At 52.4% G+C, this 26512-nt stretch overlaps 13 protein-coding genes across 13 annotated transcripts; 4 read left to right on the plus strand and 9 right to left on the minus strand.

The window, feature by feature from the left end:
- Window positions 1–251: 251 nt before the first annotated feature.
- M421DRAFT_97527 (para-nitrobenzyl esterase) lies at window positions 252–1825 on the minus strand (the record flags this gene model as incomplete). The annotated part of the gene is made up of 2 exons (XM_033598512.1): window positions 252–1269; window positions 1320–1825. The coding sequence occupies 2 exons, from the start codon at window positions 1823–1825 to the stop codon at window positions 252–254; spliced, it is 1524 nt and encodes a 507-aa protein (XP_033453606.1).
- A 224-nt stretch (window positions 1826–2049) lies between these two features.
- Window positions 2050–2872, minus strand: M421DRAFT_88592 (uncharacterized protein; the record flags this gene model as incomplete). The annotated part of the gene is made up of 4 exons (XM_033597673.1): window positions 2050–2287; window positions 2490–2511; window positions 2574–2651; window positions 2689–2872. The coding sequence occupies 4 exons, from the start codon at window positions 2870–2872 to the stop codon at window positions 2050–2052; spliced, it is 522 nt and encodes a 173-aa protein (XP_033453607.1).
- Window positions 2873–3237: 365 nt separating this feature from the next.
- Window positions 3238–5492, minus strand: M421DRAFT_415702 (MFS general substrate transporter). Its single transcript, XM_033590799.1, has 3 exons — window positions 4336–5492; window positions 3826–4280; window positions 3238–3775 (listed from the first exon to the last, which is right to left on the minus strand). The coding sequence occupies exons 1-3, from the start codon at window positions 5216–5218 to the stop codon at window positions 3527–3529; spliced, it is 1587 nt and encodes a 528-aa protein (XP_033453608.1). The 5' UTR covers window positions 5219–5492; the 3' UTR covers window positions 3238–3526.
- Window positions 5493–6323: 831 nt separating this feature from the next.
- Window positions 6324–8305, minus strand: M421DRAFT_415703 (glycoside hydrolase family 32 protein). The gene has a single exon (XM_033590800.1). The coding sequence runs from the start codon at window positions 8280–8282 to the stop codon at window positions 6402–6404; it is 1881 nt and encodes a 626-aa protein (XP_033453609.1). The 5' UTR covers window positions 8283–8305; the 3' UTR covers window positions 6324–6401.
- A 607-nt stretch (window positions 8306–8912) lies between these two features.
- M421DRAFT_97530 (Di-copper centre-containing protein) lies at window positions 8913–10138 on the plus strand (the record flags this gene model as incomplete). The annotated part of the gene is made up of 5 exons (XM_033598513.1): window positions 8913–8973; window positions 9007–9170; window positions 9225–9493; window positions 9718–9869; window positions 9918–10138. The coding sequence occupies 5 exons, from the start codon at window positions 8913–8915 to the stop codon at window positions 10136–10138; spliced, it is 867 nt and encodes a 288-aa protein (XP_033453610.1).
- Window positions 10139–10376: 238 nt separating this feature from the next.
- On the minus strand, window positions 10377–11458 carry M421DRAFT_395380 (uncharacterized protein). The gene is made up of 2 exons (XM_033590089.1): window positions 11195–11458; window positions 10377–11144 (listed from the first exon to the last, which is right to left on the minus strand). The coding sequence occupies exons 1-2, from the start codon at window positions 11364–11366 to the stop codon at window positions 10399–10401; spliced, it is 918 nt and encodes a 305-aa protein (XP_033453611.1). The 5' UTR covers window positions 11367–11458; the 3' UTR covers window positions 10377–10398.
- Window positions 11459–11691: 233 nt separating this feature from the next.
- M421DRAFT_415704 (alpha/beta-hydrolase) lies at window positions 11692–13535 on the minus strand. The gene is made up of 2 exons (XM_033590801.1): window positions 13223–13535; window positions 11692–13171 (listed from the first exon to the last, which is right to left on the minus strand). Exons 1-2 carry the CDS (start codon window positions 13378–13380, stop codon window positions 12151–12153), a joined length of 1179 nt encoding a protein of 392 aa, XP_033453612.1. The 5' UTR covers window positions 13381–13535; the 3' UTR covers window positions 11692–12150.
- Window positions 13536–16263: 2728 nt separating this feature from the next.
- Window positions 16264–18261, plus strand: M421DRAFT_88597 (cytochrome P450; the record flags this gene model as incomplete). Its single annotated transcript, XM_033597674.1, has 3 exons — window positions 16264–16326; window positions 16523–17841; window positions 18249–18261. 3 exons carry the CDS (start codon window positions 16264–16266, stop codon window positions 18259–18261), a joined length of 1395 nt encoding a protein of 464 aa, XP_033453613.1.
- A 1463-nt stretch (window positions 18262–19724) lies between these two features.
- M421DRAFT_195395 (uncharacterized protein) lies at window positions 19725–20924 on the minus strand. Its single transcript, XM_033588048.1, has 2 exons — window positions 19823–20924; window positions 19725–19767 (listed from the first exon to the last, which is right to left on the minus strand). The coding sequence occupies exon 1, from the start codon at window positions 20514–20516 to the stop codon at window positions 19929–19931; it is 588 nt and encodes a 195-aa protein (XP_033453614.1). The 5' UTR covers window positions 20517–20924; the 3' UTR covers window positions 19725–19767; window positions 19823–19928.
- Window positions 20925–21594: 670 nt separating this feature from the next.
- Window positions 21595–22566, minus strand: M421DRAFT_36144 (double-strand-specific ribonuclease Pac1; the record flags this gene model as incomplete). Its single annotated transcript, XM_033589681.1, has 1 exon — window positions 21595–22566. A coding segment is annotated over one exon (972 nt), but the record flags the coding sequence as incomplete, so codon positions are not given.
- A 352-nt stretch (window positions 22567–22918) lies between these two features.
- Window positions 22919–23337, plus strand: M421DRAFT_783 (uncharacterized protein; the record flags this gene model as incomplete). The annotated part of the gene is made up of 3 exons (XM_033597397.1): window positions 22919–22924; window positions 23006–23258; window positions 23309–23337. The coding sequence occupies 3 exons, from the start codon at window positions 22919–22921 to the stop codon at window positions 23335–23337; spliced, it is 288 nt and encodes a 95-aa protein (XP_033453616.1).
- Window positions 23321–24297, minus strand: M421DRAFT_415708 (uncharacterized protein). Its single transcript, XM_033590802.1, has 3 exons — window positions 24103–24297; window positions 23948–24053; window positions 23321–23896 (listed from the first exon to the last, which is right to left on the minus strand). The coding sequence occupies exons 1-3, from the start codon at window positions 24199–24201 to the stop codon at window positions 23511–23513; spliced, it is 591 nt and encodes a 196-aa protein (XP_033453617.1). The 5' UTR covers window positions 24202–24297; the 3' UTR covers window positions 23321–23510.
- Window positions 24298–24802: 505 nt separating this feature from the next.
- M421DRAFT_195432 (MFS general substrate transporter) lies at window positions 24803–26299 on the plus strand. Its single transcript, XM_033588049.1, has 2 exons — window positions 24803–25042; window positions 25092–26299. The coding sequence occupies exons 1-2, from the start codon at window positions 24959–24961 to the stop codon at window positions 26178–26180; spliced, it is 1173 nt and encodes a 390-aa protein (XP_033453618.1). The 5' UTR covers window positions 24803–24958; the 3' UTR covers window positions 26181–26299.
- The last annotated feature ends 213 nt before the right edge of the window (window positions 26300–26512 follow it).

Consider the following 26512-nt stretch of genomic DNA (forward strand, 5'->3'; position numbering starts at 1 on the left):
TAGACAGGCGTCTCAAGAGAGCCCTCTTCGCAAGTGAAGAGTCGTGGCTTTATAATTGTATCTTCGAAAGCCCAAGCTCTTTACCCCATGCACAAGGGAAATGCTTGTAATGACGACGGAGGGTCGGAGAAGTAGATAGTCTAGCCGCAACAGGAACATACCCCGAAATTAGCCGTGCCGGTAGGAGAGGGAATTGATAAGAGTAGCTCGCGTAATGTTTACAGAAGATCCTTCGCACGCATCCTAGGTATTCAAGCTTTCGGAGGCTTTGGCTTCCCATTAGGAATCCCTTCATCGCAGGCCGACTCCAAATCACTGTCTGCTAGAGGCTGAATGGCTTCATCATCCCATCCAAAAAGTGCACTCGTACCATCTGACTTTCCACTATAGCCCCGCCATCCTCTTTCTGGTAATCCATTCTCGGGATCCTTTGCGAATGCTAACCAGTAGTCCTGCATCTGCTGGCTGACTGCTATTTCGAGAGGCGTCGAGTCACCTCTTGCAATATCATGGGTTCCGAAAACCAAAGGCAAGTCGGCCGAATGATATGCACCCTGCCACCATCTTGGTGCGATGTTGGAGAAATTGCCTCCATACAGGTATCTGAATGTTGTCTGATTACCGCCCGCGAATCGTTCGTGTGTGGTGAGAACCGAAGGACACAGGAACACTCTCAAGGTGCCTTCATCTGCCAGTGTCTGATTGGGTCCAAATGTCTGATTGTAGGGAAGGAACGGACCCCACTCATTCACTGTTGTACCGATGATGGCAGGCTTGCGAATGAAATTCCCAGACAATACTCGAGTCGTATGATTGGCCCAGGACGTGCGATTGTCAACGACCGGCGTGAACGAAAAACTCGGAATAGTCCCGTTGTGGAGACGTTGCCTGAGAAAGGCGATGATGTCTGGGAATGGCACATCTTGCATACATTTAAGCTCGGCAGTAGCGTTTTGGTCCCCGCAATTAAAGTTCTCCGCAACAGCCGTGAAATTTGGGGACCCAAATTGCACCACTGACTGGGCTGTGCCGGAGCTCAGGATAAGTCCAGAGATAATGGGATCATGAGGATAGGCGAAATTGTAACTGTCGACGGATACTGCACCTGCAGATTGACCCCAGAGAGTGATCCTGTTGGAGTCGCCCCCAAACGCATGAATGTTGCCCTGTACCCACTCCAGAGCGAGTCTCTGATCTAGGTAGCCTAAGTTCAGCTCATTAGACCGTAGACCCTTTGCATTTGGCCACCCAAATATGTTCAGTCGATAGCTGCTCACTTTGTCAGTGATTGGTGCTCCTGTATTAGCATGAAGACGTACTTAATAGCGACTACAATGTGCTCTCTGCTCCTTTCGACCCACCGGCTTGGGTTGTGGTATGGTGCTGATGCTCCTCCAGTTTGGAAAGATCCACCATGAATCCAAACAATCACTGGCAGTTTTGGTGAGCGTTCAGGAGCCGTCTCACGCAGCCATGGCACCCAGATATTGACCGACAAACAGTCTTCTGATTGGTATTCCCGGGGTTCGATGTTGAATTCCGAGGCATCGGTGAGCCATGTTGTTGACTTGTTGGTATAGTACTGTGGGCATGAAGGGCCGAAGTGCGTGGCATTGAGTACCTTTCCGCCTTCTCGAACTCGTGGCAGCGAGGGTAGCCAGCGTCTTGCACCAACTGGCGGTTCCGCGTACGGGACTCCTAGAAATTGTACGACATTTGGGGTGATAGCATCGATGGTGCCTTGAACTAGTCCCGAAGAGGTATCGACAAATAGTGAGCTCAATGCGTGTGCACACGGTAAGGCAAGAAACAGAACAGACTTCATCGCGAGATCCTGGTAGTTGGGGTGTACAGACTGTGTACGCTTGATTTTCATTTGGAACCTCCTCTCCTTATAACACACGAGCTCTCCAAGAGCAGTGATATACGGGAGTAAAACTCAAGCAAGGGAGTTATGGTAGTGGGTCTGTGTATTCTGTGTCACGCATCGTCATCGTGTCAACTCCTCCTCGGTTTTTGCGACCTATCGTCCTTGTCAGTTCTTTGAGTTCAAGCATTTTTCCATCTGGCTGCATGAAGGATGAAAGTGTGCAGACGTTGGTTCTCGTTCAGGAGTTGCCCAGCCGTGGATTGGGAAAGTGGGAGTGGTGGGTAACACGGGCCTAATTGAAGAGAAAGGATTACCATGTGGATGCCCCCACCAATCAGGGAAAGCGTTAAGTACTCGAAGAGACCACGGGAGAGCTGAAACGATGCACCACGACAAGCAGTGTTCGCTCTGGAAATGCTGTGGAACTATAAGGAAGCGACGAGCGGGTAATAAGTCCAAGTGAGTGCTACCTGCAAGGGCCTTGCAACAGGTGACTCCGGCTAGTCAGATCATCTAGCCAAAATAATGTAGGGAGAGAGGAGTCGATTCAGTCACTGATGGAAGGGAAAATAAGACTTCCAGCATCATATATTTCCCTCATTAGACCTCTGTGACCCACGATGCGCGGCGCTGCTTGATAGCTGTCAGATGTATGTCATACCAACATGACCTCTTCGACAACTTTTTCTTAGCTCGTACGTACCTAAACGCGAACAGTTACCAATGAGCTCGCACGCATTCTGTATATCATCTCGCCGATTGTGGATTCGCCCATCTTCATCTGGAGAGCTTGCAAAAGTCTGCTCACTCGTCCGTACCTATTCCTTGTAACATGCTCTGGACCTGGAGAGAGACATCGAGAGAGACATCGAGGATGTCACTCATTGCTGGCACTACGCTGAAGACGGTAATTCGTTGGGCTGCCTGGACTTCGAGTTTCCGATCGCTAAACATCTGGAGTAGATTTGACTGGACATCAGTGCAGTTGTAGAGATCGTACATGTTTAAGTCTTCAAAAGTGGCACAGTAGTCCGGACTGGAGGACACGAAGACAGATCAATGGACTAGCCCCGATATTCAGAAAATCTCGTGTCTGGGGTCCCTGCATTTGTGTGCGCAGCAAAGGACGATAAAACTTTATCAAGTGGGGGCAACGGATGCGCAGAGCGTTATCTCAGTGTGCCGGCTACCTCCCTAGCATACTGGGATCATGGGTGTGATCTCGCCGAAGAGATGGCCGAATTCATGCTGAGTCAAAGAAGATTGAGCTGCACAATCTTGAGCTACTGGGATGATGTCGCAGAGAACTAGTCTTATATAGGCAGTCCAATTGGGGGGGGGGGGGGGGCAAAGTATAGTCTATATTTGCCACTTTTTTTTCTTTTAGCTTTGACAGATAGTCATTGCGCCCAAATCTCGCCAGCAGGGGGGTTCCGTAGGTCGCATTCCATTAGCCGAAGGTTCTCAGTGGATTATTTCGGAAATATGACTTCTGGCACAGCCCCGTTGGGCGGCGATCTTGATCAATACACAGGGCCCAAGCATGCAACGCCGATGTGACTCTGACAATAGTGATATTACCATAATCATTGTCCTATTCAAAACCCAATACTTTGGATACAGCAATCCTGTGAGACACACGCAAAGCAGGTGCTACTACAACAAATAGCGGAAGTACAAGTTCTGCTGATCCGTCATGTCTGTGAGACCGTTCTCACCATGCACCTCAGCACCGGCCTCATGGAAGTCGCCGTCCATCGAGTAATCGATGAAGTCCCTGGGAAGACCGGCAGCTTCACGCTGATTGCCCTTCTTCTTCTGCAGCCAGGTAATGTTGACGATTTGGAGGACGACTACACCGAAAAGAATGCACCAGATGATCATGATGCCCTTAAGAGCGTTGACCTACAGGTTGTCAGAATGGAAGTACGAAAAGATACGGGAACCGAACTTACGTATTGAGGAGCGAACTTCGAATCGAAGATGTAGGGGGTGATAATGTTACCGATCGAGTTACCCGCGTTGAATGATGTGTAGTAAATGGCCTTCTTCGTCTGTCCAGCACAGTTTGCACCCATCCAGGAGATGAGCAGAGGGTTGATGGCGAAGACGAAAGCGATGAGGTAGTATCCGGCAAGAAGTCCACCCTTGTTGGCCTTGGTCTTGGGCAAAGCAACCAGCAGGGCGACTCCGACGATAACGATCGCGACAAGGCCAAGGAGGAAGGGCGACTTCCTCTTGAAGCGATACGCCAACCAGGAAGCGAGCAAGATAGAGATGAACTGAAGAGCACCGAATGGCATGTTGAGGAGCACAGCCTCGTCAGGGGTGAAGCCAGCCAGATTCTGCAGAATGATCGATCCGAAGACCGAAGAAACAGATGCACCAGCGTTGACGGCAATGACCATGACTGTTAGAACGTTAGTAATCGTTCTGTTTTCTAGTCACGGCGAGAGAACGCTTACTCATGTAAAGCCAGTACTTTGGCTCAGACCAAGCCTCCCAAACCTGCTTCCAATTAAACTTGTGTGAGACAATACCCTGCTGGTTGGCCTTAAGGCGATCGACAGCCTTGAGACGGTCCTCCGGTGTAAGGAAACGCGCCTCTCCAGGGCTGTCATTTGCCCACCAGTATGTGCATACACCGACAACGATAGTCAGAAGACCAAAGAAGAGGTAGATCACCTGGTATCGATAGAGGCTGTGTGAGTGTACGCGACCGAAGCCGTAGACGATGGGAGCGCTGATCAGTGTGCTGAGGCCGTAGCAGCTGTACCAGCACGCAACGCGGAAAGGCTGCTCAGAACGCCTGTAGAATGCGATGGTGATGATTGAGAAGAGCGGGATGACAGCGGCCTCGAAAGCACCTAAGAAGAATCGAGAAGCGAGAAGACCGGCATAATTCCTTGATCCACCAAGACCTCCGGCGACGGAGATTCCCCAGCAAGTGATGATGACGGGGAGAACTTGACGGTACCTTGCCTTGACCAACATATAGGCAGCAAGTGGCTGTACACCAAGTTGGGCATAGTAACCGATGTTACCAATGTTTGAGTAGTCGTTTCCCTTGAGTTTTGCGTCCTTCTTAAGGCCGTAGACAGCTGTCAAACCGATGATTCCCTTATCCGCAGACTGCAAGAAGTAGACCATACAGAGGAGTGAAAGCATGTAGAAGTCGGTCCTGCGCAAGATGCGCTTGTTGTCGGCTTCGCTGCAGAGATGGGCATCGCTCAATCCAGGGTCCTTGCCCTCTTCGAAAGCTTTTGCAAGGTCAGAGGCATCTTCGGAAGAGCTGTTGGAAGAGTGCTCAACGTGAGCCGTCGTGGTCTTCTCCTCTGTTGAAGCCATCTGGTCGGATGGCTTTGAGCTGAAAGAAAGAATACAGAAGTGAGATGATCTGGGGAAAAGCTGGGCCAGGTTGTCTGGGGTATGGCTAATAAGTATGATTTGAGCCGGTCCGACTGGCCAGATCACGCGCAGGCATTATTGAAGCCGCACAGGCTACTGGGAACATGCTGCGATCATTGTGATCACACCGAGCCATTTTGTCGGGGTATCCGAACCCACGAATTGCAGGATCTCGCCCCTGTTTATCTCCACAGTGGAAACCGACGTTTCGTGCGACGAGTTGTTGGTGGTGTTCGTCGTGATGTCAGCACCGCCATGGTAAAATAAGCTTAGTCTAGAACCGCTACCAGCTTAGCTCCGACCGCTAAGATAGGAGAAGAGGTGTCAAGGCGTCTCGGCATGCTTGTGAGTGGTGCAGAAACCAGACCCACGGGACACTCAGCCGCGTGTGTTGCCGGCGCCCCTACCCCAGATGCATTGCCAGTTTTTTCCACGAATGACATGGAGAATTGAGCTGTGCAAACAAAGAGACATCAAGGTGCGAGGTGGACGGGATGGAGTTGAGTGGGTCAGTGAGGCCAGCGCACACCGGGGAAGCGTGGGGCGCGTCTGGGGAAAGAGCAACCTCAGTCCCTTCGTACATCTCTGCTCGCTTTCGAGCGCTGCGCGTACAACAATCCCATGCATCCTATATGTGAGCACCGGAAAGGAACTGTATTTGCAGGCCCAACAGATCTTGCTGTAGCAGATGGTTGGAAGGCACGCTACGTTCTCACCCTGACGCGCCTGCACTTCCAACCGGGACTTCTGGTTACTGCCTTCACTAGGTGTAGCTACGACATAGATGCGAGACGGAAAAATTATTGCGCGGAAGCTCTCGGAAGGCAGACGGTCGAAAATTGAGGGCTCCTCGATGCATGGCATTCGGAATTGCTGAAAACGCCGGAGACTGGCGGCACGTCCGAGCGTTCCTACAGCTCCTGGGTCACTTTTCGGACCTCACAGAAACCACCGATCAGAGGTCATGCTCCGTTGCCTATGTTTAATATTCTGCTTAAATCACAATAACGCTAGTAGGTCCTTGCAAATCATACTCGTTAACATTGCGGTACAGCATCACCAGGGACATAATCGTATTAAAATTGACAAAACTTTTGGTTTGGCGTACCCATTTGGGAACATCTCATGTGCTGCGCTCCGGCCAGGCATCGATCAGGCCCTCCCAGATCGTCACATTCCCGAATTCGACCTCGCTACCTTCTGCAATAAAGCGGATATTCTTGCTGTCTTCATACCAGCTCCAGATCCAGGTACTCAGCGCAAACCGATCATTCACATGTACCTCCACGATACCACCATCAACAACGATCGTAAGATCCAAGGTCTCGACTTTTGTGCCAATCACGCCGGGCACATCGAACAAGCGCAACTTTCCACTTTCGGTCTCAGTCATAACCCAGTCGTTGGTCGCTACGGCTGCCGATGATCTGGATCGATCAACGATTAGACTCTCGTTCGAGAATTGGTAGTAAATGCGCGTTGTCTCGAGGTCACCGGACAGTATCTCAAGCCCAGCCATGGTACAATTAGAACGCGAAGGGAAAGTGATCGAGGCCGACAGGACGTAGTGCTTGCTGCTTGGACTGCGGTCAAACGTCGCACCGGACGATCGGAGGCCTCCAGCCTGCGTGATGACAGCGTTGGCGTTCGACTTGAAAGCGGCCAAGGGCTCGCGGGCGATCTTCTGGTGTAGCGTGGCGAGTGTCACTGTGCCATTGTCGTGCTCAGCATCGATCCTCCATGCACCCCTCTCTCGCGCAAGCTCGTTATCGATGACATTAAGGCAGCCTACACGCAGCTCCCTGGGAAGAAGGAGTGAGCCGGTCCAGTTCTGCTGTGCCTTTGGTGTGTTCAAAGTCCCGTAAAAGTCTCCCGTCAGCCAAAGGTACGTCAGAAACCGGTCTGGTGCACCGCTCTTCTGGCTGGCTCGTGAGGACGATGCAACAGCTTTGCCCGCAGCAGCATATGCAGACCGTCCAGCGTCCAAGCTTCCTGCCATGGTTGGCTCGAACTTGATGGAACCGTTTACAATCGACTGTTTGCCTGCAGCCCAAAGCATCTCTCGGTTGTCAGACACTTGCGGTACGATAGGATCAAAGCTCCACTCTGCGCCTACGGTGGTGAAAATCTCGCCTTGAGGATTGTAACCATCCTTGTCCAGGGCGAAGTAGTTGCCGACCTCGAAATTGAAGCCCCAGCGTCCGGCCCAACCAGCTTCGGTCCAGGTCGTGTTCGCCTTCTCATGCCACCACTCGCCAATGTACTCCCAAGTCTTGAAGTTGTCGGATTCGTCGCCATAGTGGGCGTACAAGAAAAGACTTGGTCCACCGCCGTGCGTACCTCCAGAGATGATCGTGTATTCGGTACCATTGGTCTTCTTTAGGAGGCTGTCAACCTGAGGGTTCTGGAACACGAATGGATCGCGGAACCCAGTGACATTCACCGCGAACGGTGGACTCGGAATAACCGGGCCATGCTCCAATTTTGTAAAGTTGCGGCCATCGTCCCTCGCGATCGCCAGTGACTGCGTCTCACTGCCCTTAACGTAGGCAACAGTCCATTGGATAGGCAGATAGCTGACGCTGGTGTAAAGTAATGTTGGAGTTCCGTTGATCCCGCGTTCGATCACGGAGCCATCGAATACTGCTACTGGATCGTTCTTGCCGCCTGCGACGATGAAGTTTGCCGACTTGTTGTTTAGGTCGGTGTAAGTGACGAAGTCCTCGGTCGTCGCACCGGAAGCCCCCGTGCCATTGTATAGGTATCCAACGTGAAACAAGCCTGTCTGTGGGTCTGTGTAATGCATGCACGGGTCACCAATTTGCCCAAAGGCAGGGAGCACGTGCGATCTCGGACGCCATGTTTGAAACAGAGAGAAATTGGCCAATGTCGAGAGATTGGGTGGAGCGCCTGCATAATCGATGGACGCCTGATGAGAGATGATGTGTCCAGTAGCCAGCTTTGCGAACAAAGCCACCGAGGCGTGTTTGTACATTCCGCGCATCGTGAAGAGGCAAGAGCGCAAAGTACTCTGGCTTCGCACACGTTCAACTGCACCTTTCATAATGTGAAGAGGAAAGTCGGGCCGAGATGAGGCTCTTGGCATGACGTTGTTCGGGGATTTTCGGTGGAGTTGTGGGGATCTGGAGATCTCCCCAATCACCCCGTCTTCTCATCCGCCATACCAACAAGACTCCTTTTCCGTCAACTAAGGTAGGCGGCCGCCAGGATGAATTGCAGTCGAATGATCCAGGATATGCAGCAAATTAGTCCCAATCGTTATGAGTCTCGTGACCGAGGCGGCGAACCATAGAGCAGTTCTTGCAGGCAGACGAAGGATCGAAGGATACAGAATACCTGTCCGAAGCCCATGCTTGATATATGCAGTCAGCAACGAGTGTCGAATACCACCTCGCGCAGGGAGCGGGATAATTGCAATCTCGTCTACACTCTGCAGCTCCAAAGGGTCGGGGTGTGCAGATCTGCCGTGCCTACAGGGAGTGCCGAAGGCGCGGTTCACCTCTTCAGTGACTACCATTGACCTAGTGCCAGACATGCCCACGAGAAAGGAACGACGGATTTGATGGACTTGGAAGCTGTCGACTGCTAATGTGTTGTTTGCGAACTGGCGATGATGGGTGATCGCCGACTGGGCGCACTTTCCGTTTCTTTCGCCGCCCCGTGCGTCAAGGTAGGTAAAACCCAAGTGTCCACAACCTTTTCCACAGATGAGAAGAAGGCGTATATCAGTTCTGTTCAGTGCCTGGCCAGGCTTCCTCCCGAGATATCAAAAGCGGTGTGTCCTGGTTGCAGGAACCGTTACGATGACTTCGTTGTGGTCCACATCCAACAGTCATTCAGTATTCACGTCACAGGCAATTTCCTCACATGGGTAGGTTGAAACCGGACAACTTACCAAAGACCAGGAGTTTCTACTATCCAATAGCATCGTTCCTTCACCTGGTCCTACGAGCAGACATTGCGCAACGAATGCGGCTACAGGGGCAGTCAGCCCTACTACAGCTACTCAAGGTGGACTAAAGACCCAACGAAGTCGCCACTACTCGATGGTTCCGATACGTCAATTTCTGGTCAAGGTGCACCAGGTTGTAAGAACCAAACGTTGACAGGCATTCCGCTCAACACGCAACCCTTGATCAAGATCCCACATGGACCCGGTGGTGGTTGCGTAACTACGGAGCCTTTCAAGGACTGGTAAGTGAACCTGGGACCTCTCGTAAGTTGATCCTGTGTTGAGCACAGTTCCCTGATGACTTTCTCAGTTTCCTGGCTCTGACTGTGCGACACTCAACTCCAACCAAAACTTCAGTGCCAGACTACGGTCTTGCGTACAACCCTCCCTGTCTCACTCGAGACATCACCAACTTCACTAGCGAAGCATGACTGAAAGACGACGGCGTTGTTTCTCTCCTAGAAAGTACCGACCACCAGTCTTTCTGGAGCAGTCTTCAAGGTGGCGCGACCGACAGCTTCATGAACTTCATTGGCGTTCACACTTATGGTCACTTCGTCATTGGTGGTGACCCAGGGGGTGACTTCATGTCTTCTCCTGGACACCCATTCTTTTTCTGTTAGTTTCAAACTACTCCGACACCGTCTAAAGGCTAATACCGTACAGTCCACTACGCCTCGATTGACCGCCTCTACTGGATCTGGCAGAATCTCGAGCCTGCTGAACGTACGAAGGCCCTCTACGGCCCTACTTTCATATCAGATTTCACCTCGCCCGCTGCTAGCCTGCAAGATAAGCCCACAATGGGTACTGCCTACCCCGGTGACATCACTATCGAGGATGCGTCTAGCACGATGGCAGGACCCTTCTGCTACATCTACGTCTAGACAAATCAGGGCCTCCGCAACGTACATAGACTTAGCTAATGTCAATTGGTCAATAGATGTAACCACGTGGCTTAGATCATATGATATCCTATTGTAGCAGGTACTGCCTGGTGGGCAGGTGCGCTTACCCGAGAGCTGAGAGCTTCTGGAGAACAACATCACACAACACGACAACAGATAGCAATACAATTGTTGATCACAGTCTCCGACCCACACTGCTCACGCAGTTACAATAGATCACCTCTTCAGCTCCGCTTAGCCTAGTACTGGCCGCCCCAATCTATCTCTACTGGGCAATGCTCCTTCATTGACCTTTTGAAAGCCTTACACACTACGACAGCCCTCAGCCCCTCGGCACCATCGCAGCTAGCCGACTCTTCATCTTTGATGACCTTCATAAAGAGCTCAATCGGGGACGCAAATGGAATCTTCAGATCCGGCACCTCCAGCATGATCTCCAACAGCTCTCTGTTCCGACTGTTCTCACCGTTTCCATAGTCCCACCGAGTCATGTCCGATACACTGAGGCTTCCCTCTGAGCCGAATAAACTGTGAAAGTCTTGTCTGGTGCATGGAATGATTGGGTTTTCGCCCGTGCCGCCCCCGAAATTGTGTTGCGACACTACCGCATCAGACAGGAGAAAGGTCCCCGCCAGGCCACTTGCAAATCTAAGCATAATCGCCGCGCCCTCCTCAGCATCGAACCGTCTCTGGAAGATAGTCTGCTCCGCTAAAAAGCGTGTGATCGGACCATACCAGTAGTGGAGAAGGTCAATCTCGTGGATTATGTTGATGAAAACGGGCCGAGCCGAGTCCAGGTGGCGCCACTCTATTGGTAGACCGAAATATGAGAGCCGATTGTAAATATTCCAGAGGCCGCTGGTGGGAATGACACGTCCAAGAGATAGGATGTGCTGCTTGACTGCTACTGGGTAGCGATTGAAACAACGATGGTGACCTGTCAGAAGCTTCCACTTGCTATCTTCCGCGCATTCGATATGCAGGTCTTAGCCAGCCGACTGTAAAATATGCTTGGACGCGATCATACCAGTACACGCCCACTGGCCACATCGGCACAGATGGGCTTCTCGCACAAGAAATGCTTGCCAGCATGCAATAGCTCCTTGGAGATGGGGACGAGGGTCTGATTCGGAGTGCATACGATGGCTGCATCAACTTGACACTGTTGTCTTCGAGCATGGCCTCCACAGACGTGAAGACAGGGCATTTGTACTTTGCAGCGCCCTCCGCTGCTGGGGGATGATGGTCCAGAATACACGCCAGCGCAGTCCAGGGCACATTCAGGACAGCATCCGCATGACTTTGGACCAATCGCTCCCTGACTGATCATGGCAATCTTGACGTGGGGTATGCCCTATGTTTGTGCGCTGATCAAAGGAGTGTTTCTCGGCATATCGTCGGTAAAAGTGATGATGGAGAGTACTGGAGTCAAAACTTGCTCGATGCGGAGTTACACACGTGAGTACTACCAGATGAACCCTGAGGGAAAGCTCATACGGGGATCACTAGTGGAGGTGCAGGTATCGTTGTTCACTTCCTGCAATTTCGTAAAATATCCAGCGAACCTGTGGTTTCCAATCGTCTGCATATGTAACCACGTGGCTCAGATCACATGATATACTATTGTAGCAGGCACTGCCCGGTGGGCAAGTGCACTTACTTGAGAGCTGAGAGCTTGAACAATAAAATATCACAACACAACAACAGATGGCAATACACTCGCTAATCACAGTCTCCGACCGACACTGCTCACGCAGTTACAGCATACCATCGGGGTCGTTGTCGGCATACTGTTGGTAGCAAGCTCACGGCCACGCTCCAGAAGTTGCAGGGTCAAGAGATACGAAGTGGGTTCCGATGGAACGTGAGTTTATGGGGTAAACTGTACTCGAACGAGAATTACTCCGAAACTTCAGGGTTCGGAACGCAACTTGTTTCGCGTTGACGCATTTCCTCATGCTGCACACGACAGGAGCGTCACGGCTAAGCACTCATAGCCTCTCGTCGAGCGAAGACGTGCTTTTGACTGTTACAGCAATGGATGTAGCCAGCCTCTTCCAAGCAGTCATTGGCCCATCCGAATCCGTGCCTAGCTCCGCTTGAAGAACAGCTGCATGCTCAGGTCTTGCAGCCGCTGATTGCCAGGCATGTCGTCCACCAGGTTCGATCTCCAGGGTGATATTGGTTCCATCGTCCCGTGCGGCACTCACGAAGTCAATGATGTCGTGCACGAATATGACTTCATCATCCCCGGCCGAAATCCAGGAAGACGAAGGCAGAATATCCCTCAGCGACCCACGTTTGGCATCTCTCCTAGCGAAATTCATGAACATGTCTCGTTGTGGCGGGTCGAGATCTCCCAACGCGAGATCTCCCCATTTCGTGAGCGTCCGCTTGAAGACAACTTCATTTGGGCGAATATTCATCGCTTTCGAGTTTGAGTTGTGAAGGTCGCACCATGGACTCAACAAGAAGACACTTGCTGGTTTCGCAATTCCAGCTGCTGATGACCCACTCTGCTGGGTCTTCAAATGATGGTCAAGGAGAAAAGACAGGGCCAAATGTCCACCAGCTGACTCGCCCATGAGTGCAACTCTAGAAGGTGTCACACCGAGGTCTCGCACCAGCCAGTGGTATGCAGAGGCTACCTCATTGATTTGCTGAGGAAAGTGAGCTTCTGGCGACAAGCTATAGCGAGACGCGAAGATCGCTGTTGTGAGACCTTCCTTCGCCAGGCATTCGGCGATGAAGAGCAGGTTTGGTGCCTCCAAGATTGGGTGCCCGAGCACATAGCCACCCCCGTGAAGGTAGAAGATTACCAGATCCGCGTCTTTCGGTTCGATTGGTGTGTTCTTCAGACCACGGCATATCCAGTATCCCTCAAATGTTGATTGGCGTACGTGGGTGAGCAGTTGGTCTCCAAGACCTGAGTAACGATTGGAGTTTCTTATTTTATTAGGATCGACTGGGAGCATGCTTCGAAGAAAAGGTAGCGATGCATGTGCGCCAGCACTGTGATTGATGAGTGTGCCGTCAAGCAACGGGTACTAACATGCAACATACAACATAACCAATGCCTCTTCAATATTTTCGGACCATGTTCCTGTCGGACTTTGGCCCAGTGCTTGTCTCGCTGAGACTTCGATTAGTGTCCATAATAGCCGAGGAGGAATGCTGAGGATCAGAGCTACCGACTGGAGAGAAGACGTGATTTGCGACATGCCAACGATTGGAACAAGCTAACGGGAACAGAATGATGTACCACTATGGCTGTTTTTCTCTTATTTATTTCTGTTGTACGGGACCGTTCAGGGCTAAAGACCGAAACATTTCATTATTGATGATGACCGGGGGTTATACGTCCTTTGTGTTGTGGGTGACGACAAACCGACACCGATCGGTAGTGGTCGATTATCTTGTCCTAATATATCCTTAGCGTCAATATAGCCGCCTCTAGCCACCTCTAGCCACCTCTAGTCAGCTCTGATAGGCTCTAGTCAGCGGAAGCGAGCTCTAGCAGCCAATGATAAGCGACTGCGTATGCGCCGCGCTTGCTGCCTTGCACGAATCGGCTCGGCTCGTACAACCCGGTCCTGTTGTACGGTTACTAAAACTGTGTGCCAACTATTTAGCTTCTGGAGCAACTCCTAACGTCCCTTCCCATGGGGCGGAAAACCCACCCTCCTTGTTGTCGCAATACAATCTACATTTATCAAAAGCATTGCCAACGTTCGTAGCAATTACTTCACACCCTAGATTTGAGGCAAATTTAATTAATGGGGAGAAGGGAAGTCTGCTTGGCCTGTACATGCAACGATTGAGAGGAGAAGCAGATCACGTGTTGTTGGCGGTGGTCTGATGCTGCTTCCTCATGTTGTTGAGCACCTCTTACCTCAGCTGCATCACAAACACGTCATCAAAACAGACCCCGCAGCAAGCCTTGGAGAGAAAAGATACAAGCAGAACAAGAACACAGAACAACACATTACACTCGTTTATACATTTGCCCTTGATACCACAACAGTACATCTGTATCCCTCCATCGCTACACCAACCAGCCCAGCCTTGGACAGCCTCGGAATCAGCCAGACCCTGATATACTTGGCACAAACTTCTGCCAAGTATAAAGGTATTCACAAAGAATTGAAGCTGAGCGTTAGGTCACAATGTTGGCACTAGATGCGCTGTAGGAGCCGTGTACATTTTGCGTAGGTATATATAGCTACTGTAGTGATTTAGAGTGTTAGCGACCTATGGTTATTTCATCACACGGGATGACAATCCCAGGCACTAAGAAAGATATCCCGAGAGTATCTTCACCTATAAATGTTGATGTTGTTGCGTGCCAGAACGCTGACGGTTTCCTGGTGCAGCGAGTTTGACGGTGCACAGTGGGGACCTTATATACTTGCTACGAAGGTATTGAGACCCAGAGGTGTACGATTTGACGTGGCCTCTCCCTTTATATCAACAGTGCTTGAATAGTTGTAGCCGCTGATATTATTGGCTGCTAGAGTTTAACAGAGCTTGCTGTAGTTTTCTGTAGTTGACTAGAGTTAGCGGATCGGCTGAGTGAGAGAAGTGGTCGGCACAAAGAGGCAAAGCTCCTACCTGGACCTCAAGAGTCAACAGGCACTGGTGTTCGGTAGGACCTGAGATATCAAATTGGTGGGATTGCACGACTAAGTATATTTTGGGAGAGTCAGTTAACGTTGTGTCGTTTGCCCGTTCAAGACGCAGAGGGAGAAAGTCCGTTCTTAGTTGCTCAGGGCCGGGAGCCGGAACGCCACAAGATCCGTTGTGATCCCGCCGGAGCACCGAGCCCTCGCTCCACACCTCCACACCCTTCTTCCAGCACCGACTGTTGAGCTCTCGGAATCAATTCACAATGCCAGCTAGTATGGCTGCGGCGCCGGGATTGCTGAGTTGTTCAACTTCGGAAAATGGCAGTTGCCTTCACGAGTCCCGGTGTTAGCCAAGACATCCAACTACACAATGGAGATCGAGGCACTGTTTCCACAGTTGTCAACAATCAATTAAGTGGGACCCAGCGACCTCGGATTGACTTTTTTTGATGACCTGTTCGAGCCTAGCAGTTACCTGCATAGGCTTGATTCCTAACTTGTTGGGTAAACGCGTGAATGTGAGGTCGAAATTGACTTTTTGGTGACGAGGCTGACTATTTTCATCACAGACACACAGAACAGGATTCAATGGTTTCGATTAGCCGGCAACGTTGGCGAGGTCTTCTCATCGCAGCATAAGAGACGAGATACGCTTTGCAAGGATGCGTTTGAACGAGCTTGCACACTGCTGGACATCGTTGTTGCATAACGCTCGACCTTTCATCGTCTGGCATATCTTTGGCATTGATACAGGAGCAGGCTCTACTAGGATGCAAGTGAGTGCTGGAATATCTTATATACCGCACCCGATAATCGTCGACCGACCAGGCCGGCGCCCTAGAGGATTTTCCCCCACACAATATCTCTCTTATTCTCCTACAGATTTTATTTCTGTAACACCATGTCAGGGAGCAGCGCGCAGAGAACATGGCTATTGAAATTTCACGTTGAAGCGTTGTTTTGTTATTAAGGAACGAAGTTCTTTACCAGTACCTATAGGGCCGGATCAGGCCCTAATGTGCTGGTCGGTCGACGATTAACGCTATCGGGCGGTGTGCCACAGTACCCGTCGTCGCTACGGGTGCGGCGCACCTAAGTAACCGCGCGGGACTTCGGGAATCGGAGAGGTTTAATTCTCCGTTGGGCACTCATTGGCTGAGATCATGCGTCGAACCCCAGATCAGCCCGTTTTTTAAGGTCAAGCCTTCTGGAATAGGGCCGTGTTGGCCTCTGCTTGAGCGCCACGGAGCGGGAAACTTTTCATCCGGTACACTTTCACACCCATCTCCAAGGGACGCAGCCCTAATCAAATCGTTTCTTCATACGCAGCCAGACGTATCTTTGACTCCACTTTATGGCAGCATGTACGAAACCCAGCACGCGCCAATATTTTGCAGGTATGCGCAGCAGGAAGTTATAAAGGGCAGCCACTGCTCAGGAAGCTGGAAGAGCAGACACGCAGAGACCTGAACATTAGCCATGGGCATCCTCGACAGCATTCCGCATACAGCTGGCGGACTGGCTGGTACGCTCGCATTACTGGTAGGTACCCTGAGCTTCCGCACTCAACAAGAGCTCATATCAGGCGGCAGCTACTCGCGTATATCATCACTTCGGCTTTCTACAATATCTATCTACATCCATTGGCACGCTACCCAGGACCGAAACTTGCAGCTGTAACAGAGGTGAGCGAACAACGATCCTGTGGCATGCCTGAGCCCTGACTAACGAACATGAGATCTGGGATGCATGCCTCTTCGCAAGCGGACGACGGCCTTTCATTATCCGCGAGCTACACAAGACTTACGGCGATGTCGTCCGTATAGCGCCCAACGAGCTCTCCTTCGCTTCGGTCAACTCCTACCGTGACATCTACGGCCATGCAAGCAAGACTCGTCGCCCTTTTGAGAAAGGACAGTTCTACCATCGTGACAAGAAGCACCTATCCATAATCGATTCCAAAGGCCAAGACCACAGAAATCAGAGGAAAGCCCTGTCAAATGCGTTCAGTGCGAAAGCGCTCCGCGATCAAGAGGATGTTGTACAGCACTATGTCAACATGTTCAATAATCAGTTAGGTACATGGAGCTTGCGGCCTAACGGCATCAACATTGCTGAGTCTCTAAACTGGATCACATTTGATATTATCGGCGAACTAGCGTTTGGCGAATCATTCAAAGCAGTCGAAGCAGGCAAGACACATCCCTGGGTCTCACTCCTCATCGACTCAGTCATGGAGCTAAACTTGATCGGCTTGCGCAAGCGCATTCCAATCTTGACCTTGCTCCTTCCCTTTCTAGTCCCTAGAGGTCTTGCTGCGAAATTTGCTGCGCATTGGGCTTTTGTTCTTGAAATGACCAAGAAGCGCATCGCGAAGAAAGATACAATCAAACGGACAGACTTTTTCCAGCACATTCTGGAACACGGAATGATGGAAGAGGCGCTGCTCACAGAGAACGCTAACCTCCTCATTGTCGCCGGGTCGGAGACAACTGCAACTGCCCTCTCAGGTTGCATGTATTACCTGACGCACGACGACAAATGCCTGGCCAAGCTACAGCACGAAGTCCGTAATGCTTTCGACTCGCCTGACCTTATCGACGGGGACACAACTCAGAAGCTACCGTACCTGCACGCCTGCATCGAAGAATCTCTACGCATGTACCCGCCCGTAGCCATAGGGCTCCCTCGAGTCTCGCACGGCGCAACCATAGACGGCCACTGGATACCTGCAGGTGTCGAAGTGTCGAGTCACAATTGGACACTGATGCGCGACGCCCGCTACTGGAAAGATCCCAACTCGTACAGACCCGAGCGATGGGTGGGCGAAGGCTTTGGCGATAATAAGGACGCGTTCCAGCCTTTCTCGCTTGGCGCACGAGCGTGCATTGGCATCAATCTCGCGTATATGGAAATGAGGATTATCCTCGCCAAGATGGTGTGGAAGTATGATTTTGAGTTGTTGAGCAAGGAGCTGGATTGGGAGCGGGACAACATGTCGTATCTGCTTTGGCAGAAGCCAGTTATGAACATGAAGTTCCATCCTCGTACGGGCGTGTAAGTATGGATGCGACTAGGAGCTAGTCGTGGAGGCTTTCAAGGGGAGCCTGTGCGCAAAGGCTGGGTTTCATTCTGAGAGCACCTGATCTCGATTCTGCTCTGTTCCATATCTATATAGTCCGTTGCTTAACTGGAGTTGCGGGAGGTCCAAATTGAAGTTGCTGCTTTCTACATGAAATACATTTGTTGATTGAAAAAAATATCACGCTTCCTAAATACGTCTGGTGGTTTCCCGACTGTGTTTAACAGGGTTTGTTTTACCACCGATCGGCATGCTGCACCTGAGCGTCTCCGATGAGCCACTTGGCATTCACACCTCAACACCAACACTCCGTGCAAACACCAACGCACAGCTAAGAACCCGTAAATTTCTATACGCAGATATATGCTGAACTTTTAAGTAGTGTATATTCCTAAGAAATTGAGCGTACGGTGTTGGTAAGAAAAGATGTGAAGTGCATGGACGTGGCTCATCGGCGACGCTAAGGTGCAGTGAACTTGTTCTCATCTTGTTTTGCGACTCGCAGGTCGAACTGCAAGATGATCGTCTAGGTCAGGGTCATGCAGAGATACGATGGAAATCCTGCCCCTAGAATCCCTCTTCTTTCAACTCCTGCAATAAATACTTCTTGTGACGATGCGCTGGGGAGGGTCGGCGGGTGTTTGTCGAGTACGAGACCCGAAATCGTTGCTCGCATCCAGTCAACACTTGGGCAGCTGATGGTCTTGAGTGTCAATCTTCGAGCAGCATGCCTGAAATAACTTCTGAACAAAACTATTCGGCTTCCACGTTAAATCCTCAAACGATTCATTGCTGCATGGAAATCGGGTGCTCGCTGTAGCAAAGCCTTGATCTATCAGTGCTTCCTAGGAGGAATTTGTGGAAAGTCGACACTAGGCGACAGTGTTCGACGATAAGCATGTGTCGCAGCAAGGATCGAGGTGATGGTGCATATCACGTGATCCGCATCTGGATATTGGACCGATCAGACACTGGCGATCTATCACGCCATGGTGAGCGGAATCGGGTACAGCTTGGAGCCGTGACTAGGGCTCCAATTAGGGTATAGCTGGATGAGTATCGGTGTATACATTCTGCTCATTCAGCACCATAGATAGAACAAGGAACTTGATGACTTTCTTCACACTTGATCAACGATCAGAGACCACTCAGCTTCCACAGTTATGAGCCCAGACGCTGAAACTGCGCAAGCAGAGGTTGAATGGATTTTCGTGTTCCATGGGTGACCATAGCCGAGGGTCTTGGCATGGTACCTGCTCTGTTGGCGTGCTATCTGCAGCAATAGAGCATCACGAAGAAGGATTCATCTATTACTCAGCACATTAGGCACTCTGCTACGTTGTGTCACCTCCAATCATGCTGTCCTGGTTGGACGTGAGGGGGTGTGTCGCAGCAGATATCATGCCTATTTACCAGCCAATTCAGGGGTGCAAAAGTATGTACATTTTGCCTCTATTTTGGCTGCAACAGCATGTCACAAAAGATACAGCCTGAACTGAATACGTCAAAAGCTTGCCAGTGCCAACTATCCTTGGATATGTCTGCTTCAGGCGCCGTGTATATTGCATTCGAGCGTGCGGGATTGGCGTCCAACATCGCCTAACCAACTTGAAAGCTGCTGCACGAGCTGAAGTCTGTGAAAAAGACTTGACTTCCCATGTGTATGATGTCCGAAGGCTTGATATCCTAGTGACGAACGCTACTGCCATGCATATACGATAAGGCGGACGCTAGAATAACACACCACGGCTGGATCCAGTTGTTGTATTGAAATTTAACGTCAGGGTCGAGATGTGGTTCACTTGCTAAGACCAGAAAGCTCTCCAAGTCACTATCTCCCACAGGAAGCATGAGTAGACAATATGAGGTATATAGAGGTTGCCTCCAGTCCACGATCTCCTCTTGGATGATGTCAGTAATCTTCTTTACGAACCGTTTCTGAGCTGGTAGTCTCACACGCTTACGTACAGAAGTTAGTAACGACGTGTTGGCGCGGCGTACCTAGTGCACCACACCGAGAGAACAGTATCCAAGATGTTGCACGATCGCCATAGGTTCAACGTCATCTGAATGCAGGATCTGGTGGTCTCTGCTCCACCCCGTAGGTTTCAGGATCAAAGTCTGGACGAGCTGTCCACGTAGGATTGTTTGGAGAGGAAGTGTGCTTTTTGAGAATCTGTGCGTGGGTGCATCCCTGCTGCCCTTGCATCGCGGAAGTAGTGGACGCTGTAATACTACTTTTATTTGTCTTAGCCTGAGCGCTAGATCTTGAGGCCGGGACATCGGCTGGCTGATGCGTACTACGGTCGTCCGTGATGCTTGCAGGGATGTGACACCCTTTACCAGCATTACGAAGCTCTATTAACCTAATCATTAAAGCGCTAGCGCGACTGTAGCTAGAGTTGAATGTTCTTTTTGGGAATGACGAATTCTGACTTCTAATTTTGTCTGCGAACCTTGTATTGGTAGTGGATACAATTCGTTCGAGTGGCGCAACGAGAGCGTTGGCACTCTGTTTAAGATTGATGGAATGAGGATCGACCCGTTCCTGAGAGAAAAGGTGACGCAGACTTGACTTATGGGAAGGAGCGGGAATCTCCGTCCTGCCCCAACGCTGGTTGAAGCCTTCAGCCGACGTTGCTTCTAACATATAGGACGTAGGTGCATGATGTCTTGGCTGTAAGGTTGCTGATCCTGCGTGGCTACCCTTGTGCGCGCTGAGGAGATAAGTCTGGTTAGATTTGAACTCGCATCATGCGCTCTGATCCACAAGCACGGACAGCGAAAAGGCTCTTCCCACTTGACAGCAGTACTTTCGAACGCCATAATGCTAGGGCTGCGAGGCGGTCCCGAAACCGCGCACAACTCCGTGGTGTCTGAGAGAGACCCATGGACTCTCAGCACTGGAGAACCCAATTGAGAGGGCGAGACGTATGATGCAGATCCAATGTCACGATTCCGTATCTAATGCCTCTCTGTATTGCGGCAGTAATGGCAACTCCGGGCTACGCAGTGGGCAGAGTCAGAGCCGTCTAATGAAAGCCGCGACGCAACGCCGTGGTTGTTGAGACCAACAAGAGCGATTTCACTGCAGCGGGCCCTGCATCAGCGATTAGCACACACGGATTAGCGTCGCGGCGGAGCGCAAAGATCGAGACTACGAGCGGGATAGTCTTGCACGTCAGCTCTCGCGATGGAGAGCCGCTGTTCAAGGCTACGGCGACATTGCTCGTCCTGCAACGAAGCCTGGTGGCCGGGGAAGTGATGAAATGCGGAGCTCGTTGGATACCTACACGTGATTGAAACACCTGGGTATCAGGCAGGGAACGAGGAGCTATAGGTTGCTGTAATGACGCCGAAGCGTAGCGTGCTGCTGAAGACGGCTTGGCGGGGGTATCGACGCGGCGTCATACAGAGTTGTTTGGAGTGGGTGTGTTGTGGTAGTGCTAGAGTGCGAGAGGAGAGTGCTACTCCGATGGCTCGCTGCTAGTCGAGCGCTTGCGCATGTTTCCTTTATCATCTTTCTTGTGTTTCTTCTTGGAAGGCTCCTCGGCCTCTGTTGCCTCCCGCTCCCTCTTCTTGTCTTTACTGGTCTCCGCAGCATCTGCAGGTGGCTGTCCGCCCTCTGCCGTGCCCTCTTCAGGCGCCTTAGCAGCCGCCTCTGCCTCTGCCTCTGCCTTTGCCTTTTCTTCCCTCCTCTTCGCGACCAGCTCGGCCTTCTGCTTGGCTGCATCCTGCGTCGCGGAGCTGTTCTTCCTGATCGCATCGGCCGCAGCCGCAGAGGAAGCGTTGGCCTTGTTCTGCCCCTCGCCGCTTCCGAGCCACTCATCTCTGTAGCCCCAGCCGGTCAGGTACACGCCCATGAAGTACTTCTGTAAATTGCTGCCCTTCTCGTAGATCATGGGCCGCTCCTCTCGGTACTCGAGCTTGATGTCGTTGACGACAACCAGCGCGGCGAGCTTGTTCTTCGCGTGGGGATCTTCGATGATCTTCTCCTTGAAGCTCAACAGCTGCGGTGCCCAGAGCTCTGTGAGCCACTTGTCCGCCGTCTCGTAGCCGTGCTGCGGGTTTGAGAGCACGACGCCTGCGACGTACGCCTCGAAGACGTCGGCAACGACCTTCTTCCATGCCTTTGAATTGCGATCCCACTGGTTGTGGTGCCGTAAGCGGTCGGTGAAGCCGTACGCTTCGGAGAACTTGCCGAGCATAGAGTTCTCGACGAGGCGTTCGCGCCAAGAGCACAGCTGGGGTACGTCGACGTGGGGAAAGCGGCTGTAGAGGGCGTGCGAGGCAATGAGCTCTATGTAGGCGTCGCCGAGGAACTCAAGGCGTTCGTAGTCAAGATCAAGATCGGTGTAGGTACCCTTCTCGCCTGCTCTCGTGATGAAGGAGCGGTGGGTGAAGGCTGCATCGTGCAGGTGAGGCTCGTCGATGGGCGGGAGTGGCGGCAGATCTTTCGCTTCCTGGACTTTACGGTGAACGTATGGGGGGATGGCAGTCTTCGGCGCTGTACTGGGCCGCTTCTCTTCGAGCTCGCGCAGTGGGCCTGCAGACGCCGGATTTTGCTTGCGGGCAAGGAGATGCCGCAGCTGGCTGGCGTGGTAGAGAATGTCTCGATCGGCGTCGGGCCTTGTCTCCTCTGCGACAAAGCGGTCGAGCAGCGCTACGAGCCCTGTGTGCATGTCGTCTCGGGACAGCTCGCCCGTGAAGCCCGCGGCCTGGCCGGCGCGGGGCTGCTGGATGCCATTGCTATTGCGCTGCTGCGGGTGCCCGTATCGCTGATCACGGTTGCTTTGGCTGCCGTGTCCCGAGTTGTACGGGCTCTGGTTCGGGCGGCTGCGCTTGTCGAAGCGGTCGCGGTTGTCGCAGTGGTTGAACGAGCCACCCCGCTTCTGCGACATGTTGGACGTGGTTGGGTGTGGTGAGTGCAGCTGCAGAAATCATTGCATCTGATGACATCGTTCGGCGATCCGCAATTTCTAGCGCGCCAAGCCAAATCTTCGATGAATCCCAGTCGGCAACACCACCAAGGGCAACACGCTCTGCGCAACGATGGCGGTCCCACGGGCAAGAGTACTGGACCTGATGAAGGCAAGCAGCGTTGTGAAATCCAGACGGACGCAGTTCTAACCCTCACAGGCGTCCTGCCGCGTCTTCAACACCACCTACAACCCCGAGCGCGTCCGCATTGGCTCCCACATCATGCATCGGCGCCTCAAGGGTGCCGCGGTCGCCTCGTACTACCCGCCGAGGATAGGCACCATTGCTCAGCTGCGGTCGCTGTATCCCCAGCATGAGCTTCAAGATGACGCCGAGGAGGACTGGCTTGAGCACCTCAACGTGGCGAGGTCGCGCGGCAAGGCAGTGCCGAAGAAGAAGAGGACGGCTGCTGGTATGTTTGTGAAGACCCAAGTATCAGGATCGGCCGCTGACAAGCCGCAGAATCGAAAAAGTACAACAAGAGGAGATAGGCCGACGTCCGCCACGAGATACCCACCATGGGACGCTGTATGTATACTGTACAAGAGAGCAATAGACGCCGTTTATCCGGAATTGGCACGCGGCAGATGTGCGAGTCTCAGAAATACAATCATATCGATCATCCACACACGCAGGTGCCTCAGGGCCAGAAGACCGTCTTGGACTATATCTTGCTCTTCAAGCCTATCTCTGTCTTGCTCTTCACAACCCCATGCTCCTTCTCAAACTCATCGTCCCAGGGTATCCTCACGCTCACGTGATCTGACAGCACAGGGACGTTGACCTTGTGGTGCTCGACTGAGCAATAGGTAATCTTTCCATCGAGACTTGTCATCTCACCCCTGATCATGGCCATCTGTTTTCCCACGCTCACTACCCTGCTGACCAGTCGTACTGTTACTCCTATCGGTACCGCTTTCAGGTATGAGATGTTGAGTGTGCGCGTCACGCCGCCCATGAACTCCCAGAATCCTGGACGCGCAAGAGGGCACAGGGCAGTCGTGGTTGACATGTCGAAGATGACTCCAGCTGCGCCGCCGTGCATGACATCTGACGCGAATCAGACAGGTTCAATGATCGATGCAAAGTCATAGACCTTACTGTTCAGGTTGGAGAAGCCCGGTGCCATGTAGAGCTCATACTCGACAGAGCCTTCGGGTCCAGCATCCACCAGCTTCATGTTATTCATGACCACATTGTCGAAGTCCTGAAACAATCAGCATTGACCGACTTTGATACCAAATTTGAACACTTACAACGTGATCCTCGGGCCGCTTCGAAGCCAGCAGCTTGTACCTGTCAAACATGGCCTGGACGGCCGCTCTGGCTCTCCTTTTGCCTTCGTCCGCGCTCATGGTTCCTCAAAATCGCCACAATGCAATTGTGACTACACGGGCTTCGCACTCAGAACTGCATTCGATAGTCAGGGCTGGCTGCTACTTACAGCTGACATGGTCGGCGTTATGATTCGATAGACGGCGGGGATCTGAGGATCTATTGCCTCGGCTCCACCCGCCCTGCAATCACGAACGAGTCGCGTGCATCACTTTGTAGATATGTACTGCGAACGGGCTCGGAGCACACTCGCCCGTCCTTTCCGATGCTCATAACAATAGCCCTGAGCACGTTCGGTGCATCTGCCTTACCTAGCTGCCTCGTGTCGGCGAAAACGAGCGTCTTGAAACATGCGAAGTGGTGCCTGACAGCCGCAAACAGCCGTGGCGATCATTGGCTCTCCACCCTCGTTTCATGGCCATCAGCTCGCGGGCTCGCCGCGGTTCCACTTGCGTCATGACCTGACACACTTTGATGGCTCGCCGCTTGCTCGACGGTGTACCTACTTTGACACTTGTGCCTGCTTGGGATCTTTGAGGCTGCGTCTGTGTTTCCCTCTTTCCTCTCGATATCGTACTTCGTATTGGATAGTACTTTACGCAGCTGCTTCTGTATCTCCCTCTCCCGCTCAATATTGCAGTGGGTAGTGCTTTACGCAGCTGCTTCTGTATTTCCCCTTCTCGCTCGATATTGCAGTGGATAGTACTTCACCCGGCTGCCCTCCACGCTGTCAACTTCTTAGTCCCCTCGCATCGGACACGCAAGCTTATTTTCAAGATGGGAGCAGACGCCGCTCCAGTGTCTCCAGCGCTGCGCAAGAGAGTGTTGAAGGTGTTGTTCATCTCGCTGCTGCTTGATCTGGTACGTCATGTGCTTTGTGTCACTCGATGCTCGCTAACAAGTGCGCCAGATCTCGTTCACGTTCATCCTCCCGCTCTTCCCCAAGCTCCTCGAGTTCTACCGCAACCACGAGACCGGCGACCCGAACACGGTCCTCTCCAAGATCCTCGCTGGCCTCAACGCGTACAAGAACGCGTTTGCGAAACCCATCATCTCGCGCTACGACATTGTCCTGCTCGGTGGAGCCCTCGGCTCGCTCTTCTCGCTGTGCCAGGCCGTTGCTTCGCCGGTGATTGGCACGCTCTCGGACAAGTATGGACGGCGAACGGCGCTGCTGTGGTCCATGGTGGGCAATGTGCTCAGCGTCGCGCTCTGGGTCGCCGCCACTGACTTCCGCACGTTCCTCGCGAGTCGCGTCGTTGGAGGGCTGAGCGAGGGCAATGTGCAGCTCGCCATGGCAATCGCGACAGACATCAGCGACGAGAGCCAGCGTGGCGCTACCATGGCGCTCGTTGGAGTGTGCTTCAGCATCGCCTTCACGTTCGGGCCTGCCCTGGGCGCATATCTCTCGACTCTGCACGTCATGGCCAAGAACCCCTTCGCCATGGCTGCGGGCTTCTCCCTGTTCTTGGTCGTCACAGAAACCGTCTACCTCTACTGCTGCCTCCCCGAGACCCTCCCTTCGGCGCCCGCTCCCGCTGCGAACGGCAAAGCCAACGGCCACGCAAAGGAGGCTCACAAACCGCAGGTGCGGACAAACTCGCACACCCTCCTCAACGCCACGCACTTCTTCTTTATTCTGTTCTTCAGCGGCATGGAGTTCAGCCTGCCGTTCATGACATACGACCTCTTCTCCTACGAAGCCAAAGACACCGGTCGCCTCCTCGGCTTCATCGGACTCATCGCGTCGTTGCTCCAGGGCTCGGTTGTCAGGCGCATGCACCCGCTGAAAGTCGTGCAGATGGGCGTTGTCGCCTGCACAATCGCATTCGTCCTGCTCGGCCGCGTACAGACCCAAGGCGGTCTATACGGCGCTGCGGCATTGCTCGCGGTGACAAGCGCGACAGTAGTCACAGGCCTGAATAGTCTGAGCAGTTTCGAGGCGAGCGCAGGCGAGAGAGGAAACAAGCTAGGAAATCACCGGAGTTTCGGTGAGTAGTTCATGGCCCTTGACATCAACTTCGAACTAACATCTCGCAGGACAAGTTGGTCGTGCCCTCGGGCCCCTCATCTTCTGCTCGCTGTACTGGTGGGCAGGCCGCGAGACCGCCTACGCAACTGGCGCGGCAGGCATGGTTGCTGTAGCCGCCCTTGTTTTCGGTGCGCTGAAGGTACCGCCGGGTACGGAGAACACTGGTAAGAAGCCCAAGAAGGCTGTCGCGAAGGAGCTGTAAGGGATGAAGAGGTGCCGGGATATACCTGCAACCTTTGTAGAGATCAAAAGCTGCTCAGTGTACACAAGTGCAGCGCATTCACACACCCACACCCGTT

Source organism: Didymella exigua (genome assembly GCF_010094145.1).
Source record: "Didymella exigua CBS 183.55 unplaced genomic scaffold M421scaffold_2, whole genome shotgun sequence".
Taxonomy (NCBI): Eukaryota; Fungi; Ascomycota; class Dothideomycetes; order Pleosporales; family Didymellaceae; genus Didymella; species Didymella exigua.